Here is a 25,467-nt window from a genome sequence, read left to right as displayed (position 1 = left end):
CCCCTAGGAGTTGGCTCCTATGGCAGGAGGGTGAAACCTTTCAAGGTAGGGTTGATTAGGCATTTTGGCCCCCGAGGCAAACCACAAAACGGCACCCCCCCTCCCCGCCAGGGAAGAGGGGATGAGAAGATCTGCAACAAGAACAAGGGGGGAAATAAAAGATCTACACCAGGATCTTGTGGATCCTGCCATCCTTGGGGTTAATCTGCTGCTTCAGCAACAAGTGACTCTGAAGGGAAGCTGAACTGAAAACTGATCAAATAATCCAAAGTGCGGGGAGAGGAACCATCAACCTCAGACGCGAAACGTGCATCTATCTATCTATCTATCTATCTATCTATCTATCTATCTATCTATCTATCTATCTATCTATCTACAGGCAGGAACGCCCAACCAGCTTTAACATGTCATATGACCCGGTGTCACGTGAGTGCAGAAAGTTAATACTTCTTCTCCCTCGGCTGCTGTTGCTTCTTCATTGCCCCCCCCACTCGCCCCGCGTCTCCTGCCGGCCCTTTTGCAGGAAGACTCCCACCCCCCGCGCGCCATTGGCCATCGGAGCCTGTCTCGTCGCGCTATTGGCCGCCCGCGGGGCTTCCCTCACGAAAGCCGCGTTCCCATTGGTCTCCTTACGGGCTTCTGGCTCCGCCTCTCTTCCCTCTTGGAAAGTGACATGAAGTTAGGATCGCAGCTGTCGACGGCGCCGGGCGGAGGATTCGAGGTTCCCTGTGCGCGGGGTGGGGAGGCGTAAGGAAGGGAAGCCCAAAACTCGAGGCAGGAATCGAGAGATCCCCCCCTCTCGATCCCTCGGTACGGGGGGTGGGAGGGAAAAGCAGGACTCCTGGGTTTCTAGGCAGTGTGGATCCTAGTGGTTAGAGCACAGAGGCTGGAAGTCAAAGTCCTGGCAGAGGGAAATGGGCATATTGAGACAGGGTGTAAGGGGAGTGCTGCCTAGTGGCTATAGCAAGGGGGTTGTATATGCGTGCATGTGCCTGATGCTGGAAGGAACTGGGAAGGGAGTTAGGGTGTAACTGGCTGGAGGTAGGGTGGATAGATTTGGGGGGGGGGTAGATAATCCTGTGCAGAAAATTCAGGGACAGGAAGAATCAGGGGTCCTGGTTGATCAGAGAGAGCGCTGAGTAGTACCAGTAGAACAGTGGCTGGACTCCTGGGTTCTGCGATCAGGGAGCCGAAGTGGGGCAAGAGATTTTGTGCTTAATAAGGTGGGATCTGGTGGGTTAGAGGAGGAGGAGGAGGATCAAGGAGCCAGGAAACCCCTGGGGTGTCTGGAGGCTGGAGAGGGCAGTGGTTAGAGCAGGTTACGATGGATGACCCTGAGGAGATATTTGGAGGAGATGGAGACCCCAACCCTGCTCCTTATGAGGAGCTGGTGTCTGCGATGGCCGGCGGATTGTATGGGGAACTGGAGCGGCTTGTAGGGGCCCATGGGCCTGGTGCGGTTTCAGGACTCCTGCCGCAACTGGTTTCTGTCCTGGAGTCGCTGCAAGGGGCTTGTGGGCAAGTGCGAGAGCGGGACCAGGCGCTGGAACGCTTGCGGGATGACCGGCTGCGGCTGCTGGAGCAGTATGAGCGGGAGCGATCTGGGCGCAAGAGGGCAGAGGAGGTTGGTATCGCTTTCTTTCTACTTGTTTTGCTACCACTATTATTTTTAAATGTTTGTTTAGGCTGTGTACACCCTATACAGTGGTACCTCAGGTTAAGTACTTAATTCGTTCCAGAGGTCCGTACTTAACCTGAAACTGTTCTTAACCTGAAGCACCACTTTAGCTAACGGGGCCTCCTGCTGCCGCCGCGCCGCCAGAGCACGATTTCTGTTCTCATCCTGAAGCAAAGTTCTTAAACTGAAGCACTATTTCTGGGTTAGCGGAGTCTGTAACCTGAAGCGTATGTAACCCGAGGTACCACTGTACATTTAATGCGCATTCCAGGGCCCCCCCAAACACTGGGAACTGTAGTTTGTTAAGAATACTGGGAACTGTAGCTCTGTGGTGGGTAAACTACAGTTCCCAGGAGTCTTTGTGGGGGGGGAGGGAGATGCTTTAAATATATGGTCTGTATGCAGCCTTAGTTTCGGCTGTGTGTTGCGCAGGTCAGAGATGGGTGACAGTCTCGGGCCAAAGGTTTTACAACACTGGTTGGCAACTACCAGATTTGGCTGGCACACCAATCTGAGCCAAAACACGGTGAGTGAAGGCAGGGGTCATATTCCCTCCCTTCTCACGCTTGGCAAATCTGGTATTAGTTTCTCCAATATTGTACTTGACCAGGCTGGTGCTTTTTAGCAGACAGCACTTTTGCTACAGAACTAGCAGCAACGGAGAGGGATTTTCTCTGTGTATGGTGCCACTCTTGTGAATGTACTTTTCTCTAGAGGTCTTGGTGTTATATGGAACCAAGAAACATCCAGTTAACAGAAATAGAAAGAAATAATCTAGGCTCAAGTTGCAAGCAGGGGAGGATGGCAGTTTCTGTCCCCGGTTGCTAATCCCCGGCATCCGCTAAACGAAGGGCAATTGTATTATGAAACTGAAAGTGTTCTTCTGTGTATCACAGGCAGTAGGTACGAATGGGCCCCATCCTATATATATTTTTACCATTGTTTATGTGAGCTGCCATTGCAGTATCTTGTGGCAAGGCATTCCATGGGCTGGTTATAGTTGCTATCAGGAAGTACTTATTTTGCTGCTTCTTAAGCCTGTGGCCTGTCAGTTTCAGGGGATGCCCCTGAGCTTTCATGCTCTAATAGAGAAGGAACAGGAGGAAATTATTCATCCTTTGTGCATCAGTTAAGATTGTACATTACCACCACCTTTCCATTTAGCCTCTGCAAAGTGTCAAAGTATTACCAGTTTGCAAGCTTTCTTGATAAGGAAAATGATCCTTGTGCCTTCCGTCTATTTCATTCTGAGTGTAAGGAATGGGTGCATTGCAGGGGTCTGATGATTCTTAGGGTCCCTCCCCACGCTACAATTCTACGACTCTATGAGCTCAACTGCCCATTTTAGCATGTTGAGACTTGGAGTGGATAGCACAGGGCTGATGAAGCTGCCGATGAAAGAGACCTAAGGCTGTATATACACACACCACACATTCAAAGCAACCCCCCCCCCAATAAAGAATAATGGAAACTGCTTTCTTAAGGGTGCTGGGAATTGTAGGGACGTGGGTGGCGCTGTGGGTCAAACCACAGAGCCTAGGACTTGCCAATCAGAAGGTCGGTGGTTCGAATCCCCGCCACGGGGTGAGCTCCCATTGCTCAGTCCCTGCTCCTGCCAACCTAGCAGTTCAAAAGCACATCAAAGTGCAAGTAGATAAATAGGTACTGCTTCGGCGGGAAGGTAAACGGCGTTTCCATGCGCTGCTCCGGTTCGCCAGAAGCGGCTTAGTCATGCTGGCCACATGACCCAGAAACTGTACGCCAGCTCCTTCGGCCTGTAAAGCGAGATGAGCACCACAACCCCAGAGTCGTCCGCGACTGAACTTAACGGTCAGGGGTCCCTTTACCTTTAAGGGGTAAACTACAGTTCCTGGGGATTTTGTACGCAGCCCTCCATGGGTTTGGGAGAAAGTGCTGGGACTGGGGGTGGGTGGGAGAGGTTGTTGGGATCTCCTGGACTCTCGGGGTTCTCTTCCTGCAGAGGTTTATGGAGCTGGAGGACGCGATGGAGCAGGAGCGCAAGGCGCATGCAGCAGCTGTGAGCCGGCTGGAGGGCCAGAGCCGTGCCCTGGAAGGGAAAGCACGCAGCTACGCAGACCAGGGTGAGAGGGGCGGGTTCCTTCGCATCCTATGCCTTTAAAATCAGAAGTGCTGAATCGTCTCCCCTGCAGATTGTTTGAAGAACCTGCATTTGATACGGACACTCTAAGAAATTATCTCTCTGCCTGGGAGGAAGCCAGTTCGCCAGGCCAGACAAAGTGTGGCCTTGGATGAATTCTGTTTCCCCATCTTCCCGCAGACGGGATGGCTTCCCCGCCCACCCATGCCCCTCCCACAGACAGACATGCCCTATCCTGCACTCTCCCATCTTTCCCACTCTCCTTTTTGGAAGTTCTGGCTAGGCTGGTCTATCGAGTTTTCCGAGATTGGGGTGTAAGGCAGCGGGGAGCAGAACAACCTCATCGTATATCTTTGGGGCTCTTTGCAAAATGGGGCAACCGTTGGTCACAATTACGATTGTTTCCAGTATATGTTTATGTGTGTGCACACACACATATATGTCTGGCTCTCTTTAGTTTCAGGTGGGGGGGGGAGGATACAATGTGGGACATGATGGAGGATTATAAAATTATGCAAGAAGTAGAGAAAAGAGAGGGAGGTGTTATATTTTTTCCACTCCCATAATATTAGGATTGGCAATGTTCCACATAAACCGCTGGGCAGCAGATGTAGTAGGGTAGACAGAAGGAAATACTATTTCACACCATGCATAATTAAATCATGCAACTCCCTGCCACCAAATGAGGCTGTAGCCACCAGTCTAGGTGGTTTATTTTTTTAAAAAAAGAATTAGACAAATTCACAGGTAGCGATAGTGAGTGTCTTAGGCTGCAGTCCTGCACACAGTTACTCGGGAATAAATCCCATTGAGCTCAGTGGGGTTTGATTCCAAGTAAACACATACGGGATCAGGGCTTGTAGGTGCTTTAGCAAAAGCTGAGACAAAACTATATGTGACTTTAGGTGCATCTTTGACTCTAATGTGCAGGTTTTATAAACTGGCAAATTATGTCAGTTTCAATAATCTCATAATTCATAGAGTCTGATAAGATTTGGAGAGCGAATGTATCCCTTTCTTTAGAACCACTGAAGGGAAGGGAATTTCCTGTTCTGAAGCTGAGATTTGCTGCTGGTGGGAGGCAGGGGAATTTCTCATTGACACAAACAGAGGACTTCCTCCCCTTGCAAATACCAGCTTCAAAAGAGAGATTTTTCTCAGCACTGCAGCAGGCGAGGAAAAGGTTAAATTCCTTCTCCACATCTTCTCTACTCAGCATCACAGGGCCTATTGCCATGCTAACACCCATAAGGTTACACTGTTCTATTTCTTTCAAAGGGTCTTAGTTATAATTACCTCATGTTGGATTTTGCCCTCCAACCAGCAGCTCTCAGATGCTTTGCAGAGTCCGCAACCTAATTCTGTGACCTGCTATTATCTAGACTGGGTTATATTTAATGATGCTCTTAGACCCTGACCACATACCACCCAGGGCTGACTGAAGAGCTAATTTTATATCCCTTGCCAGTGATCTATTCCACAACCACCAGCATCACCTTTATCAGGGCTGCTTCTCTTTTAGCTTAATTATGCCCACCTATTCACAAGTCATCACAAAAAAGTTATGCTCAGTGCTTGTTAATAAGGTCCCAAAACACACACACACACAATGGCATTTTTTGCATCCAGACAGGATTATTTCCCCCTCATCCTTTTAAAAAAGAAAAAAAAGAATTGTATACTCCCATCAAAGTGTCTCTAACAAAATTCTCCATACCCTCACAAAATGAAAATGTGGGTAACATTGCATTTATTGGGACTTATTTTCTGGTAAGTATCAGATTGCAGCTTCAGTGTTCTTTGTGTGAATCTAAGACATTAGGATATTCTTACCCATGAGGCTTGAATCTTTTCTTATTATTATTCATTTGGCCTATTTTGCCACTGCAAAGCTTGCATTGAGTAGAATCTGCTCAATGCAAATTTGTCTTTATTTAAAGATGGATTTTTCTGGCCCTTTCATTAGGCAGAGTGAAGAAACTGCCTTGGGCTATAGATGCTCAGGAGCAGCCTGTGGTTATTCCTCTTGAGCCTCCAGCCATTCCCTTCTGTTGCCACATGGAGTTTCCTGGCCCCCCTAGTCTGTTATTGATTCTACTGCCAGTCCAGTTGGCTGCAGTACATGGATCTGGGAGGGGGACGCCATCTTGTCCTTCGCCTCAGGCAGCAAAATGTCTTGAGCCGGCCCTGCCTGCTCCCTTTCCTGCTTTCGCTGTACACAACACAAATAGCGCACAAGATGCATTTTTAGCACCATTTTGAAAATGCCCTTAAGACTAATGTAAAGCTGGTTTAGGTTTCTTGTATGTACATCAAAATCACACCACCATGCCTCCCTGCCCCCCTGCTCTCTCTTCACAGTGGCGGGTCTGGAAGAACAAAAATCTTCACTCCTAAAGGAGCTTTCAACTCTCAGCCAGAGCCACACAAAGGTACCGTCAGCCTGCAGCTGCCTTCCCTCGTTTGCTCTTTTCTTTTCTCCACTCTTAAGCCAAGCTGGGCCACAATCTCATTTTGTCTTCTGCCTTTTACAGATTGTGCAAAACTACAAGGAATTGAAATCGCAGAGGGTGGCGTTGGCTGCTGCAAGTCAAGCTGGATCTCTGACTACAGAAACGAAAAGGTTTGGAAGAGGAAGCCGGCCTGTGGGGTGGCAGCGGGGTTTGTGTGTGTCAGGGGTTCACTTAGGGGCACAGTGTCACCAATAATGATATTTTTGCCCAAGCTGCTGAGGTTGTGGAGTGTGCTGATTGGCCAGTTGCTGTGCTCTCCAGCTTCTTCTGTTCCTTACCACAGCAGCTGTCAAACCACAAACTGTTTTCACTCATTTCAAGAGGAAAGGTAGAAGTCATTTTTGGTTACCTAGCAACAGCCGGGCCTACTGCAAGTACCACATCTGGATTAAGGCAGGAATGGATGGGACTCCGGCCCGCAATCCACCAAGGGCTGCGTGTGACAGAATAGTTAGTTGGGGTGGCGCTAGGTTCAAATCTAATCTCCCCCTGCCCCAAGGCGAAGAAAGGTTGACAAGGACAAGCTGCTCCAAGGCAAAACTGGTGGAAATGGGGTGGGGTGTGGGGCCACGGGCAAGGAAACATGAAACCTTTCTCCAATTGTCTTCAGGGTTTCTTGGAAGAAGAGGGCCTTTTTAGTGGTGGTGCCCCCGTTCCTTCACTCCTCAGAAATGCCTGACTCAAATATAGTACCACATGATACTTTTTGAATGTTAGCCATAGGCCTTGGTGGAACACACGTTTTTGATTCAGGAGGTACTGGGTTCCGTTCCCGGCATTTTTAGTTATGCCAGGGAAGAAGAGTCCTGTCTGAGAGCTGCTGCCAGTCAGTGCAGGCACTTCTAAGCAAGGACCAATGGCCTGCTCTGGCTCTGCAAGGCAGCTTCCGAGATTCCCACGTTTCAAGCTTTTGAGAACAATGGAACTCTACTGGCTATCTTCCGACATTTTTTGTAGTGATTTCTTTTTAATTTCTCTGTAATGTAATGTTGCTGATTGGCTTTGGCAGCCACACTGAGGGCTTTATAGCATGTTGTGGCAGGGAAGAAAGGTGAGTAAGAACCCTTTTGAGAGAAGGAGACGTTGAAGGGGTTGAAGGCAAGATGCAGGAGGTTACAGGCATGTCTTTTCCAGGGCAGCCGATCAGCTAGCCATGTACAGTAACAAGGAACTAAAAATAGATATCTTTCTCTCCCTCCTCCCCCTGCTCAGGTTGAAGCCCCCACCAATCCAGGCACCCCCAAAGTTCCTCCCAAGCACCTCGGACCCTGGGTCTCCTGAATTGCCTCATTCCCCTGGGGTAAGTGGCTTGGTGTTGTGGGGCTCAAGCCCCTGAACTGTTCCTTGGCCCTTGGCAAACAGCAGCAGTGGTGGACGGGGAGGCTGGAGGGGGGAAGCAGAGGCATTAAGAGGAGTCAGGAATGAATGGCCTTTTATGTTCTCCCCACCACCACCCGTCTCTTCAGAAGCCTGCAGAGTTTCAAGAGCTTCCCAGCACGGAGAAGGCTCCGCAGAGGGACACAGAAAGAAACAATTTCCCCTTGGCACAAGAAATGGTGCAACCGGAACAGGATGGTATGAAGGGGGAGCCTCTGTTTCATCTTGGTGCGGCTAAGCCAGGGAAAATAACTTGAGGAGGGTATGGGGGGGGCAGTGAGGGGGTGTGGGTGTGGCCAAGGGAAAGCCCTGAGGGCCAAGTGAAGAGGACTGGTGGGCCATATTTGGCCTCTGGGCCTCAGGTTCTCTGCTGCAGCCTAATGAGTTAGTAGCGTGCCGGTTCTTGAGTTGTGCTATATATTTTGCATTTTTACTGGGCTTCTGTTCCTTGTAAGCTGTGCCTCTTCCACACCCCTGCCAGTCGTTTCCACCACTGCCAACATTTAGATTTTAAGCTCTTGTGGGGCAGAGACCTGCCTGACCCTCTTTTATTCTTATAATAACAGGAATTTTCTCTGCATGCAGACAACAAAATGCCAGCTAGGCCCTTGCCCAAAGGAGCAATGCTTTTCTAGATTATTTTCAGTAGGGAAAGGACTGTGTAGAGGTTAACAAACACGGGATAATAATCTAGAAAAAATAATGTGCTTTGCGTTTGCGCCCCCACAACCTTCTTCTTTTGTCAGCCTCTCCTACTCTGCAGCGGCGCTTGGACTTGGACGATCTCCTGAGCTCCACTCCAGAACTGGGACTGGACCAAAAGCAGCCAAGCAGGTAAGAGGGATGTGTCTACTTATTAAGCCTCTGAGCAGAAAGCGCAGGTGGGCAGAGCCTGAGTGGTCTGTGCTTGAACATGGATGTTCCTTCACTGGAGTGAAGAAACAGCTAGGCTCTTCCTTCCTGTGTCCTCCGACCACAGCATGCCCACACTGTCCTCTAATCCTCCATTGTCCCATCTATTCCCTCCCCGCTTCCCCACAGGTGTTTTAATTTCGGGAGAGGTAGCTCTTCTAGTTATCCTGCTCACGGCTTTGAAGGGCCACACATCCCTGAGTTTCCCAGCCAGATAGCCAACTTCTTTTTCTCCTCACACCCGCCTTTGAAACTGCCGTTTCGAAAGCACCGCAGCCATAGGATGCCAAACGAGGCTGAGGAGGACTTCTCTGTGTTCATTGTCTTCTTAGAGAAAAAAGCCCCACCCCTGGTTTCTGTCTACTGTGACGTCAGATGTGGGTGTGTGTTGTTGCCAGGTTAGGAGCGGGTGGGTACTCCTGTCTGTCTATTTGTCTGTCTGTCTGTCTCTCAGCCCCCTGAGTAACACCCTCGAGCGCAACACGGTGTCCCTTTTCGCCGAGGTCTCGGGCCTCAGTCCTGAACTCCTCAGCGATATGGACGGCGGTGCCGATTTGCAGGGTAGGTGAAACTCCCCCCTCCCCCCCACCCCTCTCTGCCTCCCTGTCCTGCCTGGGACCTTGTTCCTTTCCTAGAGAACCCAGGAGTCCTAGCTCCCCCCCCACACCCCAATTTTAATCCAGAAAACCTGCCTCCCATAGTTCCCCAGACGGTGGGGAGTTAAGGTTTCTACCTGTGTCTTAGTAGCTCAGCAGTGTCCATGCTTGACCATCTTTTCAGGGGATGCCTTGGAAACCCTGGTGGCAGAAAACACTAAGCTACAGGAGGCACGGTAAGAGCGACCAGCCTAAAGCGATAACGTTTGTTTGTTTGTTTGTTTTGATTTATGAATCTCCTTTTACGTGTGTGCCAAGGCGCCTTACAAACCAGCTGAAAATAGTTATAAAAACAGTACAAAAATGCTCCCAGCAACTCAAGGTAGGTGTTGGTTTTGTATTGTTTCTGAAACCTAAGGCAGAGATTTTTTGCATCCAGCTGGAAAAGCTTGCCAAAAGAAAATGAAAAAATGCATTCATTTGGTTCCAGAAAGTACAGACAGGGGCAGCTTCTGATCTCTTTGGAAATTGAAGGAGAAACTCTCCTACAGAATGCAGTGACCCTGCTTGGGTGTATAAGGGATAAAGCCATCTCTCAATTTACCTGGCCCTGAACTGTCTATGGGTCTTTATATCTTGATGGGAGCTGGAGCTTCTTAGAAAGGAAGGTGCTTGGCAGGCAGAGAAATGGGCTGAGGCCTGGCCTGCTTCTCTCCGCTGGCCCGCTTGCTTTCCCTCTTGGATCAGGCCCTCCACCTCCTCCTGGGCCATCGCAGCCACTCCCAGGCTGAAGTCTTGCTGTTCCTCATGGTCCCACCTCCAGGACTGCTCTGGATACAGCCCGCCGTCATCTTATCGCCCGTGTAGAGGAGCTCACCGAAGAGCGCGAGTCGTTACGGGCGGAGCGTGAAGGAACACTGGGGGCCCTGAGCCGCTGCCAAGCCCAGCTGAAGGAGGCTGAGCTGGAACTGATCAGGTAAGGGCTTGTAAACTGCCCTCCCTGGCGTTTGGCAGCCATCTTGATTCCACCACCTTCTGTCTGCGCTGGCAAAAAAAGGAGAGGGGCACCTCAAAATTAGTAGTACACAGGAACAACTCCTCCCCGGCAAAGTCACCAAGGCAATGCAGACAAATCCCAATGTGTTTTGAGTTAGCCATTTCTTCAGAGGTCACATGCCTGTCCCCCCCCCACTTATCCTCACAACAACCTTGTGAGGTAGGTTAGACCGTGTGTGTGTGTGTGAGTGAGAGAGAGAGAGAATTTATGGTCCAATTTCAACCAGTAAGCTTTGTGGCTGAGTGGGGATTTGATCCTGATCCTACCCAGCACTCTGGACATTGCCGCGTACTCACGGTCTCTGACAAAGAGCATCATTTAAATGAAATTATTACATGCTGCCTTATAAGAGCCAAATCCTAAGAGGTGTATTATAAATGCTCTAAGCCAATACATAGCTAATGTAGAAAGATACTGTCCGGTTTTCTTCATGCAGGTTGTGTTATATGCTTTAACAGCCTGTGTTGTTTGTATTCTTAGGATTATATTGTAGTGTCTTTATCTTGATGCTGTGAAGCAGTGTGTTCCCAAACTTGGGTCTTAAGCTCTTTTTGGACTACAACTCCCACCATCTCTAGCTCGCAGGTCCAGGGATGATGGGAATTGTAGTTCAAAAACAGCTGAAGAAACACTGCTGTTAAGTAGCTACAGTAAGCTACAATAATAAGAGCACCATATCTGACAGCAACAATAACTATAGCAATACAACTAATAATGATTAATAATACTACAGTGGTACCTCGGGTTACATATGCTTCAGGTTACATACGCTTCAGGTTACAGACTCCACTAACCCAGAAATAGTGCTTCAGGTAAAGAACTTTGCTTCAGGATGAGAGCAGAAATCTGGCTCCGGCAGCGCGGTGGCAGCAGGAGGCCCCATTAGCTAAAGTGGTGCTTCAGGTTAAGAACAGTTTCGGGTTAAGAACAGACCTCCGGAACGAATTAAGTACTTGACCCGAGGTACCACTGTGTAATAAAGGTAGTCTATGGATTTGTGTTTTTCTGCCTAAGCACTTCAGACAAACCCGAATCTTTCTACACTAGCCTATTCCTCTGAACAAGTGCAGCTTAGCTCAAGAAGTGCTAGGGCTTTATTGGAATTACTTAACAAATCATTGTGTACCTATCAGGCGTTGGTTACTGCAGCCTAACCATTGTTTGGCATGCATTAAAAGAAACCCGTGTGTGTGTGTTCTGCTGTGCGTGTATTGAGCTGGTCAGAGGATAAGGCTATCAACAACCACTAGCCACAATGGCTATGCTCTGCCTCTACTTCTGAATGCCAGTTTCTGGAAAATGCCAGGGTGTGTGTGGAGATTGCTGTTGTGCTCAGCTTCCCACCCGGTTGGCCACTGCGAGAACAGGATATGGGACCAGATGGGCCATTAGCCTGAACCGGCAGGCTTTTCCTATGTTCTTATGTGTGACCAACAACGTGAGCGTTTATTAGAAGGGAAGATGGAATCCACTCTCCCTGAGACACTGGCCTACAATTAATTATTTTAAAAAATAAACAAGTGAGCCCAAATTTCAGTCGTTCGTCTTTCTCTTTCCAGGATACGGCAGGAGTTTCAGGAATCGAGACGTTCTAGTGAGGACGGGGAGGTAACCAGAGCACCTTCTGCAGAGCACCCTCCACAAGGATGTTGTGACAGGCTGGAGGGGGCCAGCTTCCCCTTGAAGGCTGAGGGATGGGGGTGCGGAAAGGGTCTTCTACAGGGCTGTAACTAGACAGGGGTGGGGGTCAGGATTCTGGGAGTGGCATTTGTGTGCGTTTGAGGCAGAATCTGCCCTCTTCCTCAGCAGGCTGAAGGAGGCCTGTCCCGGCCTCAGCGGTTCACCCGGGCCGAGATGGCTCGTGTGGTGATGGAGCGCAACCTCTATAAGGAGAGGCTGATGGAGTTGCAGGAAGCTGTTCGGCGCACGGAGCTGCTAAGGTCAGTGGCGCCGAGGTTTACGGCTTGGGGCTGGCGGGGAGGCAGATGGGTCTGTGACCCCATAACCTAAGTTATGACTCTTTTTGACAAGCCGCCCTCTACCTCAGCTTGACGTGAGGTTGGGTTTTTCCCGCAGAGCCGTTTTCTTTTTGAATTGTCTGAAAGCAGCTCAGTGACTGTGAGCCTGGTTGGAGCTTGCCATGTGGCACCAGGGGCATGATGGGAAGTTGAAATCCCTCCCCCAACCCTCCTTGCTTCGCTCTAGCAGCAGAGCAGCTAGAGGCTTCTCTTCCTTTCTGGCGATCCTTCCCAAACAGCACCCCAAGTGCCAGGGAGTTCGGACTGGAGAAGAAGGGAGAGGACTCTCTCCCTGCTGCCAGTGCAGCAGTAAGGAAGGGAATTAGTACTTCTGAGGGGTCTTAATGCCCACCCCTTAATGTTGGAGGTGAGCAGTGGCTATTTTTCTAGACTCACCATGAACGCCTGCCTTGTTCTCTTAGAATGGCAATGGCACCCACCTGAGAGGTGCCGGAACTCAGTTCCTGTGAGTTCCAGCTTTAAAAAAAAGCCCTGGAGGTGAGAAGGACGAGTCACGGAGGCTTGTGTTGTGAGGCAGGGAATTAGGAGACTCAGCAGCATCACAAATGACACCATATTATCCATTAAGTCCCACCCCACTACTGCTAGCAGAGTCTTTTCCCTCTTGGGAGAAACCAGCAAACTGCAGGCAACCTGCTCATTCCATTCCCTAGGAACCAGGAATGGGGAATCTGTGTCCCTCCATATGTTGTTGAACTCCATCTCCCATCAGCCCCAAGCTCAGAGATGATGGGAGCTGTGATCCATCGGTGTTCAGAGGGCCAGAGGTTCCTTATCCCAATCCTTGAAGCTGCTCAGGGTAATCAATCACTCTGTGGCTGCCCAGCCAATAATTATTTTCCCATAGTACAAACTGGGCGGGAGGGAAGCAGGTCAGAATGGAAGCCAGGAGAGAATTGGCTTATAGAAATACACTCTGGAGAGGTGAGATTTAAACGGAGGATTATAGACTCAAAACACAAGTTTGTCACTCAGACAAGAGGAGGCAAATGGCTCTTAGGTGTAGCATGTGAAGGGCTGCCCTGAGTATTAACAGGGGATCAGGGAGCCAGTCGTGCAAATGGTTTGGGTTGCCTGTTTCCCCTTTTTTCAGCCTTGACCTAATGGCTAATGGAGGGAGTCAACTGCATTGGTGGCAGCCTTAAAGCAATTGTTTCTCTCTTCTCAGGGCTTCGCGGGAGGAACAAGCTGTTCAGATGAAAAAATCCTCTTTCTGGAAAATGTAGGTGCCGTCTAAGATCTGCCCCGAAGCTGCAGCTGTGCATACTCTGCCTTGACATACTCTGCTTTGACATTTGATATTGGGCATACAGCTTAGCATCCTGAGAAATTTCTTTCTCTCTTAGCAAGACATTATGGCTGCATGGATAAGTTTCAAAGCATGCAAGGGAGCGATGCCTAGTGAAGTCTGCTAGTTAGTAGATGCTGGGCATAATGGCTGTGTTCTGTCTCCACTGTCAGAGGCAGTTGCTGGGAATCACTAATGGGGAGAATGGCTGTTGCACTTAACTCCTGCTTGCAGGCTTCCCATAGACATCCAGTTGGCCATTGTGAGAACAGGATGCTGGACTAGATGGGCCACTGACCTAATCCATCAGAGCTCTCCTTATGTCCTTGTGAGAGAACCTTCCTTCCCATTCATAGCAATGGCTCTGCCTTGGACCAAAGTCAAACAGAACTCTGCAAGCAAACAATCTGTGGGCTCCTTTTAGTCTGGTTCCGACAGATCAGAGTTCCATCATTCTTGGTGTAAATCCCCCTTTTTTCTGTCGAATTTTGATTTGTGCCCCCTGCCATTCCCTCCTCATTTCCCCTGAACGCATTGTATTTTCCTCCTGCAGTTTCGATCGCTTATTTAGCCCCTCGGACTCCCCAGAGAGGGCTCCTGCGTCCCCGCTGCCACCCGGGAGGGCCCGGTCCAGCCCCAGCGGCCGCAATGAATTGGGAAGGAATGGGGGGCAGCTGTCTCCAGCCTTGAGATACATCCCACGAGCTACCTCGCCGAACGAGTAAGTTGTGTGGCAGTTGCTTGGCAGGGGGGAGGTAGGAGCCAGAGAGTGCATAAGCTGATTTTGCAATCCCATCATCGGCACCTCTTGGGGACCTGCTGCTCCCTTTATATGGAGTTGGGCTGCTAGTGGATCCATCTAGTCCAGCACAGGCTGGCAGCAGCTCCCTGATGCCAGGTTAGACCACTGGTTTGTCCAGCTCAGTGTTGTCTCCTCCAGGCATGGTGAAATATACTCGGAGTCCTGTAGTGGTTTCATGCTCTTTATTGCAGGTTTTTATATGCATTATTTACACAATGAGTCCCGTCTGATTGGCTGATTCTGCTTCCCTCCTGGAGCCTGATTGGTCTTTTCCTACAGGCCAATCAGTTGTTGCATTCTATGATCCTACCAGCCTAATAGGCTGATTAACTTCCTCCTGGAGCCTGATTGGTCTTTTCCTGCAAGCCAATCAGTTGTTGCATTCTAGGATCCTACTTGCCTATTGCTCTAGGATCCAAGATTAGTACATAACACATGAGGAACCCTTTGGCCCTCCAGATGTTGCCAAACTACAGCAATCATCACCCCTGGCCATTGGGCATACATACAGGGCCTGATGGGAATTGTAGTTCAGCAGCATCTGGAAGGCCACCGGGTTCCCATGCCCGGTCTACTCTTACTGGCAACAACCCTCCAGTGTCTTGGGCAGAGATGTTGCCCAACCCCAAGACCTTAGATCCCTTTTATTAAATGGGTGACGCCCTGGCTTGAACCCCGGATCCTTCTGCTTTCAGAGTGTGCCTTGTGGGCTCACTCTACATAAAAAGAAGAGGCTTTATATACGGTCGGGCTGCTAACTGGATCCATCTAGCACAGCAGAGGCCAACAGCAGCTCTTCAGGGTCTCCAGCAAAAGTCCACTTTGGGCAACAATTGCACGCAGGCCCATCTGAGTAAATCCAACAGAAACCTGAGCATTTCCCCTGGTTGCAACTGGACGCAGGGTTGTCACTGGAAGTGCTCTGCTGCCCCCTACTATATCTGGCTTTTATATCTGCAGAGCGGACGCCTCCCCTCAGCAGAAGCGGAGAGAGCTGTACCGTGAGATCCGCTCCCACATCTGGCAGGAGCATGGTCGGGCGCAGATCCATGGGTGGAGCCAGCCGCCTGCGCTCCAGGTGAGCATTCTAGCAGGGGCAGCAAGGTCTCATGCATCCAGGTACCTGACCCTATGGAAATCCCATGCCAATCCCATTCTAGGTCCTCAAGTACTGTCTTTTCAAACCAGGGCAGGAAAAATGTAGATGTAGCATTGTGTGTGTGTGTTATCATACCAGACAGTATTCCCCGCATTTGACAATGGAGTGATGGTCTAAAATTAATAAATAACAATCACCATCAGCATTGGCATCCTGCCGGCTCCTGAAGACACACCTGTTTGGGCAAGCATGTCCCAAAACTGAACTCCTGATGTTATTGCTTGAACTGTTTTTTCATTGTTAGGCTTTCGATTGTTCATTTGTTTTTATTGTACATTTTTTATTAAGGATGCTTTGCTACCCCCAGTGGATCTGTTGTTGGGTATTTCGATTCACAAACTGATTTTCATAGTTGTGAACTGCTTAGAAACCGTTTTTGGCATATAGCAAATAAACAAATTCCATCTAGGAAATGGGGTCCACTGAATTCGGCCCTATTGAGTCACCCAACAGTGTGGTGCTTTAGACTATACATTTGCCTTGTTCTATCCCAGTCATGGGATCTGACCTTAGTTTTGAACTGGCCACTCTTGCAGCGAGTGTCCACACATTAAAATCCAGCCACCTTTTCTCTGCAGGGCTCTGACCCCCTTTCAGGGGCCGCCGACGTACCTGTGCTTGTACAATTACGGATGCTAGACCAGAAGGACCCCAATACAAAGGTAACAAAGCAGTGTGTTTCCAAATGCTGAATAGCTAGGGATGTTTCTCCCCTCCGCCCGAGTTTTTATTATTACTATTATTGCATTTCTATCCCACCTTTCTTCCAAGCAGCTCAAGGTGACATACATGCTTCTCCACCTGCCCCTATTTTATCCTTACAACAACCCTGCGAGGTAGCTTATGGCTGAGGGACAGTGACTGGCCCAAGGTCACCCAGTGGATTTCATGTGGTTGAGTGGGGATTTGAACCCTGGTCTCCCAGTGGCACTCTAACCACTGCACCACTGAATTGAAATCTGAGGCCACTCTAGGAAAATGGTGTGGTTTTCCTGCTGTAAAGTGCTAAAAGGGGGTTAATTTGTGTAGGTGTAGGTGTAGGAGTAAGAGTGGCTGAGTTCAGAGCAGGGACTCATCCAGAGAGGTAGCAGGCAGCCTCCTCTGAGGACAGGCTACTCAGCTGCATGTCTGCTTTGGGAGTGATTCACGTGATCCAGTGGCATTGGCATCAGCTGAGTTATCAGTCCCTCTGAAGGGTGAGTGGAAGGAGACCAAACCCTGCAGAGACTCTGGGCAGTTCCTGTGTGGGCAAGTACAGTGGCAGGCTCAGAAAAAGCTTAAGGCTTATTAAAGTGGCACATTTGCAGTTCCTGTGGCAAAGGTTTCTGGCTGCAATTGGGAAGGGTGGGGTGTCATTCTTGTATGGAAAGTGACTTCTTTTACCAGGGGTCAGCAGATCTCAATGTCGTGCCTGCCTCTCTCTCATTGTAGCTCTGGTGTGCTGCAGCATCAGTTGGCGCTGAGACTCAAGAAGAAGCAGAAACCGTAAGTATCATCATCATCATCATCTCCATCATCATTATTGGTTTTACTCTTGCTTAAGAATTCTTACTTAAGCTTCCCTTTTCAGGGGTTTTTCTTTTTTTGTTTTTTTTTTGGTGTGTGTTGTTTTGGTGTGTGTGTAGTGAAAACTGCTCATTTAGGCTGACCTTCAGTTCAGAGAGCGGGACGTGGGTGGCACTGTGGTCTAAACCACTGAGCCTCTTGGGCTTGCCCATCAGAAGGTCGGCAGTTCGAATCCCCGTGACAGGGTGAGCTCCCGTTGCTCGGTCCCAGCTCCTGCCAACCTAGCAGTTTGAAAGCATACCAGTGCAAGTAGATAAATAGTTACCGCTCTGGTGGGAAGTTAAACGGCATTTCTGTGCGCTGCTCTGGTGTTGGTGCTCTGTTGCACCAAAAGCGGCTTAGTCTTGCTGGCCACATAACCTGGAAAAACTGTCTGCGGACAGACGCCGGCTCCCTTGGCCTGTAAAGCGAGATGAGCACCGCAACTCCAGAGTTGTCTGTGACTGGACTTAACTGTCGGAGGTCCTTTACCTTTTTACCTTTTTTCAGTTCAGAGAGATGTTTGTCTCCTGCAGCAAGAGTCTTTTAGCACTTTAAAGACTAACAAATTTATTATGACATGAGCTTTTGTGGACTTGAGGCCACTTCATCAGATGTGTTAAGTGGCAAGTATATAGATTGCCATTCAAGAATTACAGTCGGTAATCATTGGAGCTTAAATATATACTAAATAGGCACATTTTTATAGCAGCAAGTTGATGATAATGGGCTGGGATTATTGCATTAATGCATTTAGAGGGGCAGGGAACTATTAGCAAGAAAGAAGTAGTGACTAGAATAGATATCCAGCACTGGTAACAATGAGAAATGATGTGTATCCCCTTCAATGTTAGTAGTGGTTTTTCCTCTGACTTTTCTCAGCATTGTGTTTTTGTTCTGATGCTGCTTTCAATTTATTTCATGTTTTCGTTGTTGTTATAATCACGCACACATAAAATTGTAAGACACTTCAGCGGTTTGTTTTGTTCTGTTTTTTGTAATTTATATATTGGCAAACAAGCCGTGGTTGCAGTTTGGGGTTCTTAACTCAGCCGTTCTATGATGCTCCTTCAGATTTAAGTCCAGAAACATTCCTTGCCCACCCACATGCTTAACCTGCTGCCGTGCATGGAGAACTTGAACACAGGATGGGAGCGGGGTGGGGAGGAAGGAGACACACTTCCCCAGGTTGTGTAAATGTCCTTGCCTGGCTGCCTGGAAAGCCTAGGCATGTGCGTGCTTGTCAGCTGAAGTGACAAAACAGGTACAAAGAAGTTTAGGGATTGTCAAGGGCATGTTTTTGTGTGTGTGTGTGCGTGTGTGCGCGCACACACGCACAGCAGCATAAAAGGGAGGGAGGCTGGTCGAGGCCCACAATGTCTTGCTGATCCCTCTGCTTCTTTCTCTTCCAGGGCACCTCTCATCACTGCTCTCGGCTGTGGGTGGCCTCAGGGACCCACTCTGCAAGCGAAGTGACTCTATTTGATGCCCAGAACCCAAACCAGCTCCTGGAACATTTCGTGCTGCCTGGAGTTCACGTCCTCTCCATCGCATGCGTGCCTGGTCAGTGCAAGGAAGGAAAAGCTATCATTTTATAGTGTCTCTTAATACACACACATGCACACTTAGGCTCTTAGGCCGATTGGCTTGTTCTTTAGTCCTGTGCTTTGGTTCTGCCTTTTGGTCCTCATTGCTGTCTTGTTTCATGGTTCCTGATACCCTCACAACCCAGCCCTGGCAATGACTCTTGTCTCTCCTGCTGCTCCTACATGTGGAGCTCCCTCCTTGAGATTTGCACCTGGTGCCACCTCTCTTTCTTCCTTCTATCGCATCTCAAAACACACATTTTCCACTTGGCCCTTGACTTCATCCTATTAATCCTAGCTGTAGCCAAGCTTCAAGTACACAAAACTTTCCCAACTTTATATATTTTAGATTGCAAGCACCACAGATTTTGGACTGAAGTTGTGTGTCCATTGAGATTTTATAGCATGGATGGGAAAACTTTGGCCTGGTGGCGGGCAAAACTTGCCCTTCCAGGAGATCCCATTTGGCTCACGGTGCCATTTTTCCGAAACCACACCCATCTCTCAATCAACTGATATCACTACGATGGGTGGGCGACATCAGCTGACGGGTGTGGGCAGGGCTCAATCCTATATTGTCTGCACCCAACAGTTCCCCAAAGGGACCAGGGATGCGCAAGATAAAGCAGCAGAGTTTAAGCAACCTCTCACTCAACAGCTGGTGAGTGGAGACTTCAGTCCTGCTTGGTTCAGCTTTATTGGTTAGTATCTCCCCGCAATCCTACAGGCCAACTTTGAAAGCTGGGCAGGACTCCTCATCATCACTCCAGATGATTGGCAGGTTGATAGGCCTATGTACAGCTAGATAAAGATTTCACCTCTCTGTGCCAAAAAGGTTCTCCCCGGCCCTGCCTTGTAGGATTCCTAAGCAGGGACTCCAGCTGTTTCTGTGCTCCCTGAGGAAGGCCGCTTTGCCTTCTCCGTTCTTCCTCCATAGGCCTCGCTGTGCCTGGTGGCGAGAGTCCCGAGGGAGAGCCAGAGATCCTCGAAGACCCCCTGGCGCCCGGATCCGACAGCGAGGATGAAGTGCTGGAGATGGAGGCGGTTGGCACAGAGCCCACCGTGTGGTTTGGCACCCAGGAGGGCTGGTAATTGACACCCAGCAGGGTTGAACGGGGAAGAAATGGGAGGTGGGGGTAAACCCCCGTTCCTGAATGGATTGCCATTGTTGAGCTTCTCTGGCCAACCTCTGCCTCTTCCTGCTCCCACCAACTCCAACCACCAGGAACAGCATCCTGCCCTTTTGCTGCTGCTGCTGCCACCATCACTTCGGCTGCCATATTTGACAATTCCATGGGCTTCCACCAGGTTTATTTACACTGAGGGTGCCCAGCATCCTCAGGAGATGCAACAGTTGGAACTGAAATGCTGGTGGCTGATGAGAGCAGTTAATAATAATAATAATAATTTATTTGTACCCTGCCCATCTGGCTGGGTTTCCCCAGCCACTCTGGGCAGCTTCCAACAAAGATTAAAAATAGAGCAAAATGTCACACTTTAAAAACTTCCCTGAACAGGGCTGCCTTCAGATGTTTTCTAAATGTCAGGTAGTTGTTGTTCTCTTTGACATCTGGTGGGAGGGCGTTCCACAGGGCAGGCACCACTACCGAGAAGGCCCTCTGCCTGGTTCCCTGTAGCTTGGCTTCTCACAGTGAGGGAACCGCCAGAAGGCCCTGGACCTCAATGTCCGGGCAGAAGGATGGGGGTGGAGACGCTCCTTAGGTATACTGGACCAAGGCCGTTTAGGGCCTTAAAGGTCAACACCAACACTTTGAATTGTGCTCGGAAACGTACTGGGAGCCACTGTAGGTCTTTCAAGGGAGGGATGGGGGAGCAGGCCTGGAGCTGTGCTGGGGGTTGGGCTGGTCATCAGGAGGGCTCAGGGGGTGTCACCTTTGGAGGCTGACCGCATTTCCCCCCCCCCCCCGTAGCATCTATATTCACTCCGCCAAGACTGATTGGCGCCGCTGCCAGGGCAAAGTGCAGCTGAAGGATGCCGTCCACTGTATTGTGTGAGTATGCGGACTTCCATCACTCTCTCTGAATGCTGTGGAGCCCCACTGCCTACCCCTCGTGGATGTCGCCTGCCTTCCCATGCTGGTGCTGTTGCGACTTTCCTTAGTTTTAGGCCCCCATCTACGCTAAAGCAATGTCACATCGTTGTAAGCAGCCATAGTTTCCCCCCTAAGCTTAAGGGTGCTGAGAGGAAGCTAAAGTTCCCAGAGTTCCCTGGGAAGAGGGACTGACAGTTCAACCACTCTGGGAACTGTGAAGGATCTGTGAGGGGAATAGGCCGTCTCCTAACAACTCTCAGCATCCTCAACAAGCTACACTTCCCAAGATTCTCTGGGGGAAGCCAGGTCTGTTTAAAGCGGTATGATACAGTGCAGTGCAGATGAGGCCTTACTCTGCTGTTTTTGTCTCAGCCACACCCAGGGCCGTGTAGCAGCTGCTCTAGGGGACGGATCTCTGGCCATTTTCCACCGAGACACAGGTACGTCCTGCTCCTTTCATTCCTCCCTGCCCTGCTCTGCCTTCCCCACAGCTCAGGTCCTCGGTTTCACCTAATCCCTGTCTTCCTCAGTCCGGAACTGGGACCTGCGCTCTCCACGCCTGCTTGACTTGGGGCGGCCACGGCGCTCCATTCGTTGTGCCATCCCCGTGCTTGACCGGCTCTGGTGTGGATATGGGAACAGAGTCTATGTGCTGGAGCCTCGCACTGCTCGCATCCAGGTGAGTGTGCCCCTCAGGCAGCTTGAGGCGGTGGCTGAAACCCACGGAGACTTGCATGGCTGCTTTTATGGTGTAAAAACGGTAGTTTGAAATGGCCAGGATCATTCTGTGTATCAGTGTTAGAACAGTATCGCTACAAGAACTAGCCGGTGAATTCATTTTGGCTGTACTCTCTCTTCTTTTTTTTATAATGTTTTTATTGGGATTTTAGGACAAATGCAAGAAGCAAAAGCATATAAGCTCTACAGAGTGGGAAAAAAAGAAACTGAACAAAGAATTGAAACATAAGACAGATAAAACTGTGAAATTAATTGGAACAAGCCTGTCAGGCAAAAGTACCAATGCATTACAAAAGTCTGGAATTTTGGCCATTCCTATTGAAATGGGCGTGGGTGGCGCTGTGGGTAAAACCTCAGTGCCTAGGACTTGCCAATCGTATGGTCGGCGGTTCGAATCCCCGCGGCGGGGTGAGCTCCCGTCTTTCGGTCCCAGCTCCTGCCCACCTAGCAGTTCGAAAGCACCCCTAAGTGCAAGTAGATAAATAGGTACCGCTTTATAGCGGGAAGGTAAATGGCGTGTCCGTGTGCTGCGCTGGTGCTGGCTCGCCAGAGCAGCTTCGTCACGCTGGCCACGTGACCCGGAAGTGTCTGCGGACAGCGCTGGCCCCTGGCCTCTTAAGTGAGATGAGCGCACAACCCTAGAGTCGGACACGACTGGCCCATACGGGCAGGGGTACCTTTACCTTTATTGAAATGGGTAGATCCCGAGGAACAACTGCTAGCTGGCACAACTTGGAGAAGTGTTGAGATCCAAAATCTAGATGTAAATGTTGTGGATGTGGGTCTGGGGTCGGGGTCTTGAATCCAGGCTGCCTGTTGCAACCCACTTTCTCTTCCTCCCCCCAGAGGTACTTTGAGGTGACTTCACACCCTGAAAGCCAGGTGCGGCACATGGCAGCCGCCGGCAACGGCATCTGGGTCTCGGTTCGCCTGGAGTCCACCCTGCGCCTCCTCCATGCCGAGACTGGCCAGCCGCTGCAGGAAGTGGAGCTGGGGCCCTACGTGAGCCGCATGCTTGGTGAGTGTCAACGGCCACCATGACTTGGGGGCTTTGGGTGGGACTCTGAGCAGAATGCAGGGACACGGCAGCATCCGGGAAGGAGTTGGCAAGGCAAAGCTGTTGGATTAGCCACAAACAAGCCTTGGCAGAGGAGAGCAAAGAAGCAGACTGCAGGGAGAACGTCCAGGACAGGAGGGTTTTATGAGGGCAGGAAGCTTTTAATAGAAGGCTCTCAGGCCTGAGAGGGGCATCCTGCTGCTTCCTCCTGTGTATCAGTATCTGGGCTGGGTCATGGGCAGTAGTCCAAGGTGAGTCAGGAGCTGGGAACCAGCCATTAGTCCCAAGGGGGACCAAAGAGGAAGGCTGTGTCTATTTTATGATTTACTCCGGTTCCAGTGCACTCCCACCACAGTAGTCGTGTGCAAGTGACAAAAGCAAGCCAGAAATCAGTGCCAAAGAATAACCAAGGATACAGAAACAGGCCAGAGTGCAGGCAGACCTTGGAACAGGAAGGCCTCCCATGCTTCTTCCTGCCTGGGAGGAGCCAATGGCCAGCCCTGGGCTTTGGGGGTGCCTCACTGTGAAGCTGCCACTTGCTGTTCAATGGCTCACCAAATGGGGCAGCTGGGCTCTCCTTCATGGGAGATCAGATGGCCATCTGCTTTAGTTGAGATGCCTCCATTGCAGAGGGTTGGACTAGATGACTAGGATCCAGGTACCCTAGTTTTGGAATCTCCTGCCTGTTTAATGGAAAATTCCTCCTTTTTTCCCTCCTCACTCTCCAGGGCCGAACAGTCTTAGTTTAGCCATGAACATCTCAGCACTTGGCGCTTTTGGGAAACGGCTGTGGGTTGGCACCTCTGGCGGCACCATCATTTCCCTGCCCTTCATCTCAGGTGAGCACCTGTGTGTGTGTGAGAGAGAGAGAGGGAGAGGGAGAGGGAGTGCAGCTGCAAGTGTATACACAGCAGAGCTCCCTGGTGGCTATTTCTGTGAATTTTCTCTCTTGGTTTCTCATAGAATTTGCTGGGAGCTCGGAAACGTCTTCTCCCACTGGCATCCCTTACTGTGCTCTGGAGCAAGCCCAGATCAGCTACCACGCGCACCGCGATGCTGTTCGCTTCTTTGTCTCAGTCCCAGGTAACCAGCACGGAGGAATCGATGCCCATTCCTTGGTTCTTTGGGGGAAATAGAATTCAGTGGCTTAAAAGAACTTAAGAGCATGGAATCCAAAGCTGCTGCTGCTGCTGCTGCTGCTGCTGCTGCTGCTGCTGCTGCTGCTGCTGCTGCTACCATTCTTTAGATAATGCCAAAGATGTGCAGTTAATAGAGTACTAGAGGACAGGTCCTTGCCCCGAGGAACTTACAGTAGTCCAAATGGGATGTTACTGGAGCAAGGATCACTGTAGCCAGACTATCGCTGTCCACAAGAGGAGAATGGTGGATATATAAATGCAAACTTCAGCTCTGTCTGTTCTTTGCTTACTTTAGGGTGTATGAACCCATCCTCTTCTGAGAGCACCAAGGAATCGCATGGCCAAGAGGCACCAAGCAAACCTTGCAGCTTGGTGCTAAGTGGAGGGGAGGGGTATATCAACTTCCGGATAGGTAAGCATCTTACTTAACAGGTAGGATGGAATGACGTGGGTACGGGATATAGGCATCCAGCCCCATTATCCCAGCACCAGGTACAATGTCTTCTTGACTCCTTTTGGCCCTCTGTTTTTTTCCTCCTTACCCAGGCGATGACACTGATGACCGCTACGGCGACCTGCTCCTCCCGAACCCACGCTTACGCCGAGCCGAGCGAAGCCACCTCATTGTCTGGCAGGTGCAGGCCTGAGGCTCTGGTGATGGGCACAGTCACTACTTCAGGGTGGTGTGGCACAGCTCCAGCCTAGGAGGGAATTGCACTGTGGACAGATAAGACGCTGGTGGTTGTGGGCTTCCCATCTCACTCTTCTGCCCTCTTTCCCCACGTGTTTAACCCTCTGGTGTCTGAGGGTTGGGGCAATGACTTTTTGCAATGTTCTCAGGCCGAGGATTGTAGCAGAAGCCATCTGGATGCCAGGATCTGTTTTTTGTGAATCTGCACAGTGAGGGGATCTGCAACGGGTGGTTCCTTGCCCCCAACCCCTTTCTAAATAAGCACTTCCACTGCTAAGGAACTGGAGCACTGTGCTGCTTTGCAGTAAGTTGACCTGCTCTGATACGGACTACGCCCCTGTCGAATCCTGCTATGTTCATGCCTCCCTGGGTTATACAGCACCAGCAACTTCCCTCTTAGTGGCCAGGTGGTTGGGAGCCAGAATGCAGCTATCTGGGTCATGTAGAAGGGAAGAGGCCTCTGTTCCAGTTGGGAATGAAGGAAGCAGATCTGGTGAGTTAGAGCACACAAGGCCAAGAACCAGGACTCCTAGGTTTATCTGGAAAAGGAGCAGCATCCAAGCGCATTGGAGCTACAACCACCATCACCATCCCGTCCTCCTTTCACGTGTGATTCTTTGATGCACTTTTGATTCTACGGGTTGAGACATGAGGAGAAGACATGGAAAATCTTGAACTACAGGCATGGATTTGTTGAAGGCTGTGAGGCAGCACTACTCAGAGAGGCCTGAAGGGGGAGCTCTCTCCCTGCTGTGCTGCCTTTGATCTGGAAGCGGAATATTGATTGAATTGATTCCCGGTGCTATTGAGCTGACCAGATCCTGGCTGCAGTTTTGGAGTGATGCTAGGGCCGGCCGGGACACACAGCTCACTGTTAAGTTTCTCAGGGTTGCTGTTCCATGTTTGTCTGTCTTGCCCAAGGGTGAGGGTCTCCGGCGGCCTCTCAGGGTCTATTTCTGTGGGTTGGTTTCTAATAAAGCTTTAATTATTATTATTACTACTATCATCATCATGATCATTGTCATCAGGTTATCCTCTTGTTTGCACACAAACTGGATTTATTGTTGGCTTCTCCCACCACAAGTTCCCCATCTGTTGTAAAAGGTGTCCTACCCTC

At 50.0% G+C, this 25,467-nt stretch overlaps 1 protein-coding gene across 2 annotated transcripts; it reads left to right on the top strand.

The window, feature by feature from the left end:
- The first annotated feature begins 638 nt into the window (after positions 1–638).
- Positions 639–25,347, top strand: LOC310747578 (C-Jun-amino-terminal kinase-interacting protein 4-like). Of its 2 annotated transcripts, none has more exons than XM_083582100.1 (27): positions 639–1,624; positions 3,660–3,780; positions 6,159–6,229; positions 6,332–6,420; positions 7,523–7,610; positions 7,777–7,885; positions 8,434–8,521; positions 9,054–9,160; positions 9,380–9,431; positions 10,019–10,171; positions 11,812–11,860; positions 12,062–12,192; positions 13,460–13,513; positions 14,133–14,300; positions 15,342–15,459; positions 16,119–16,202; positions 16,972–17,025; positions 18,498–18,648; positions 19,609–19,759; positions 20,603–20,683; positions 21,098–21,165; positions 21,256–21,404; positions 22,310–22,481; positions 23,249–23,359; positions 23,484–23,603; positions 23,955–24,071; positions 24,206–25,347. In XM_083582100.1, the coding sequence occupies exons 1-27, from the start codon at positions 1,325–1,327 to the stop codon at positions 24,304–24,306; spliced, it is 3,057 nt and encodes a 1,018-aa protein (XP_083438226.1). In that variant the 5' UTR covers positions 639–1,324; the 3' UTR covers positions 24,307–25,347. The 2 variants fall into 2 exon arrangements, with proteins under 2 accessions (XP_083438226.1, XP_083438225.1); XM_083582099.1 differs by having other exon boundaries at positions 12,059–12,192.
- The last annotated feature ends 120 nt before the right edge of the window (positions 25,348–25,467 follow it).

Source organism: Podarcis filfolensis (assembly GCF_964270895.1).
Source record: "Podarcis filfolensis genome assembly, chromosome: 13".
NCBI lineage: Eukaryota > Metazoa > Chordata > Lepidosauria > Squamata > Lacertidae > Podarcis > Podarcis filfolensis.
This window is presented reverse-complemented; position numbering and strand designations above follow the sequence as displayed.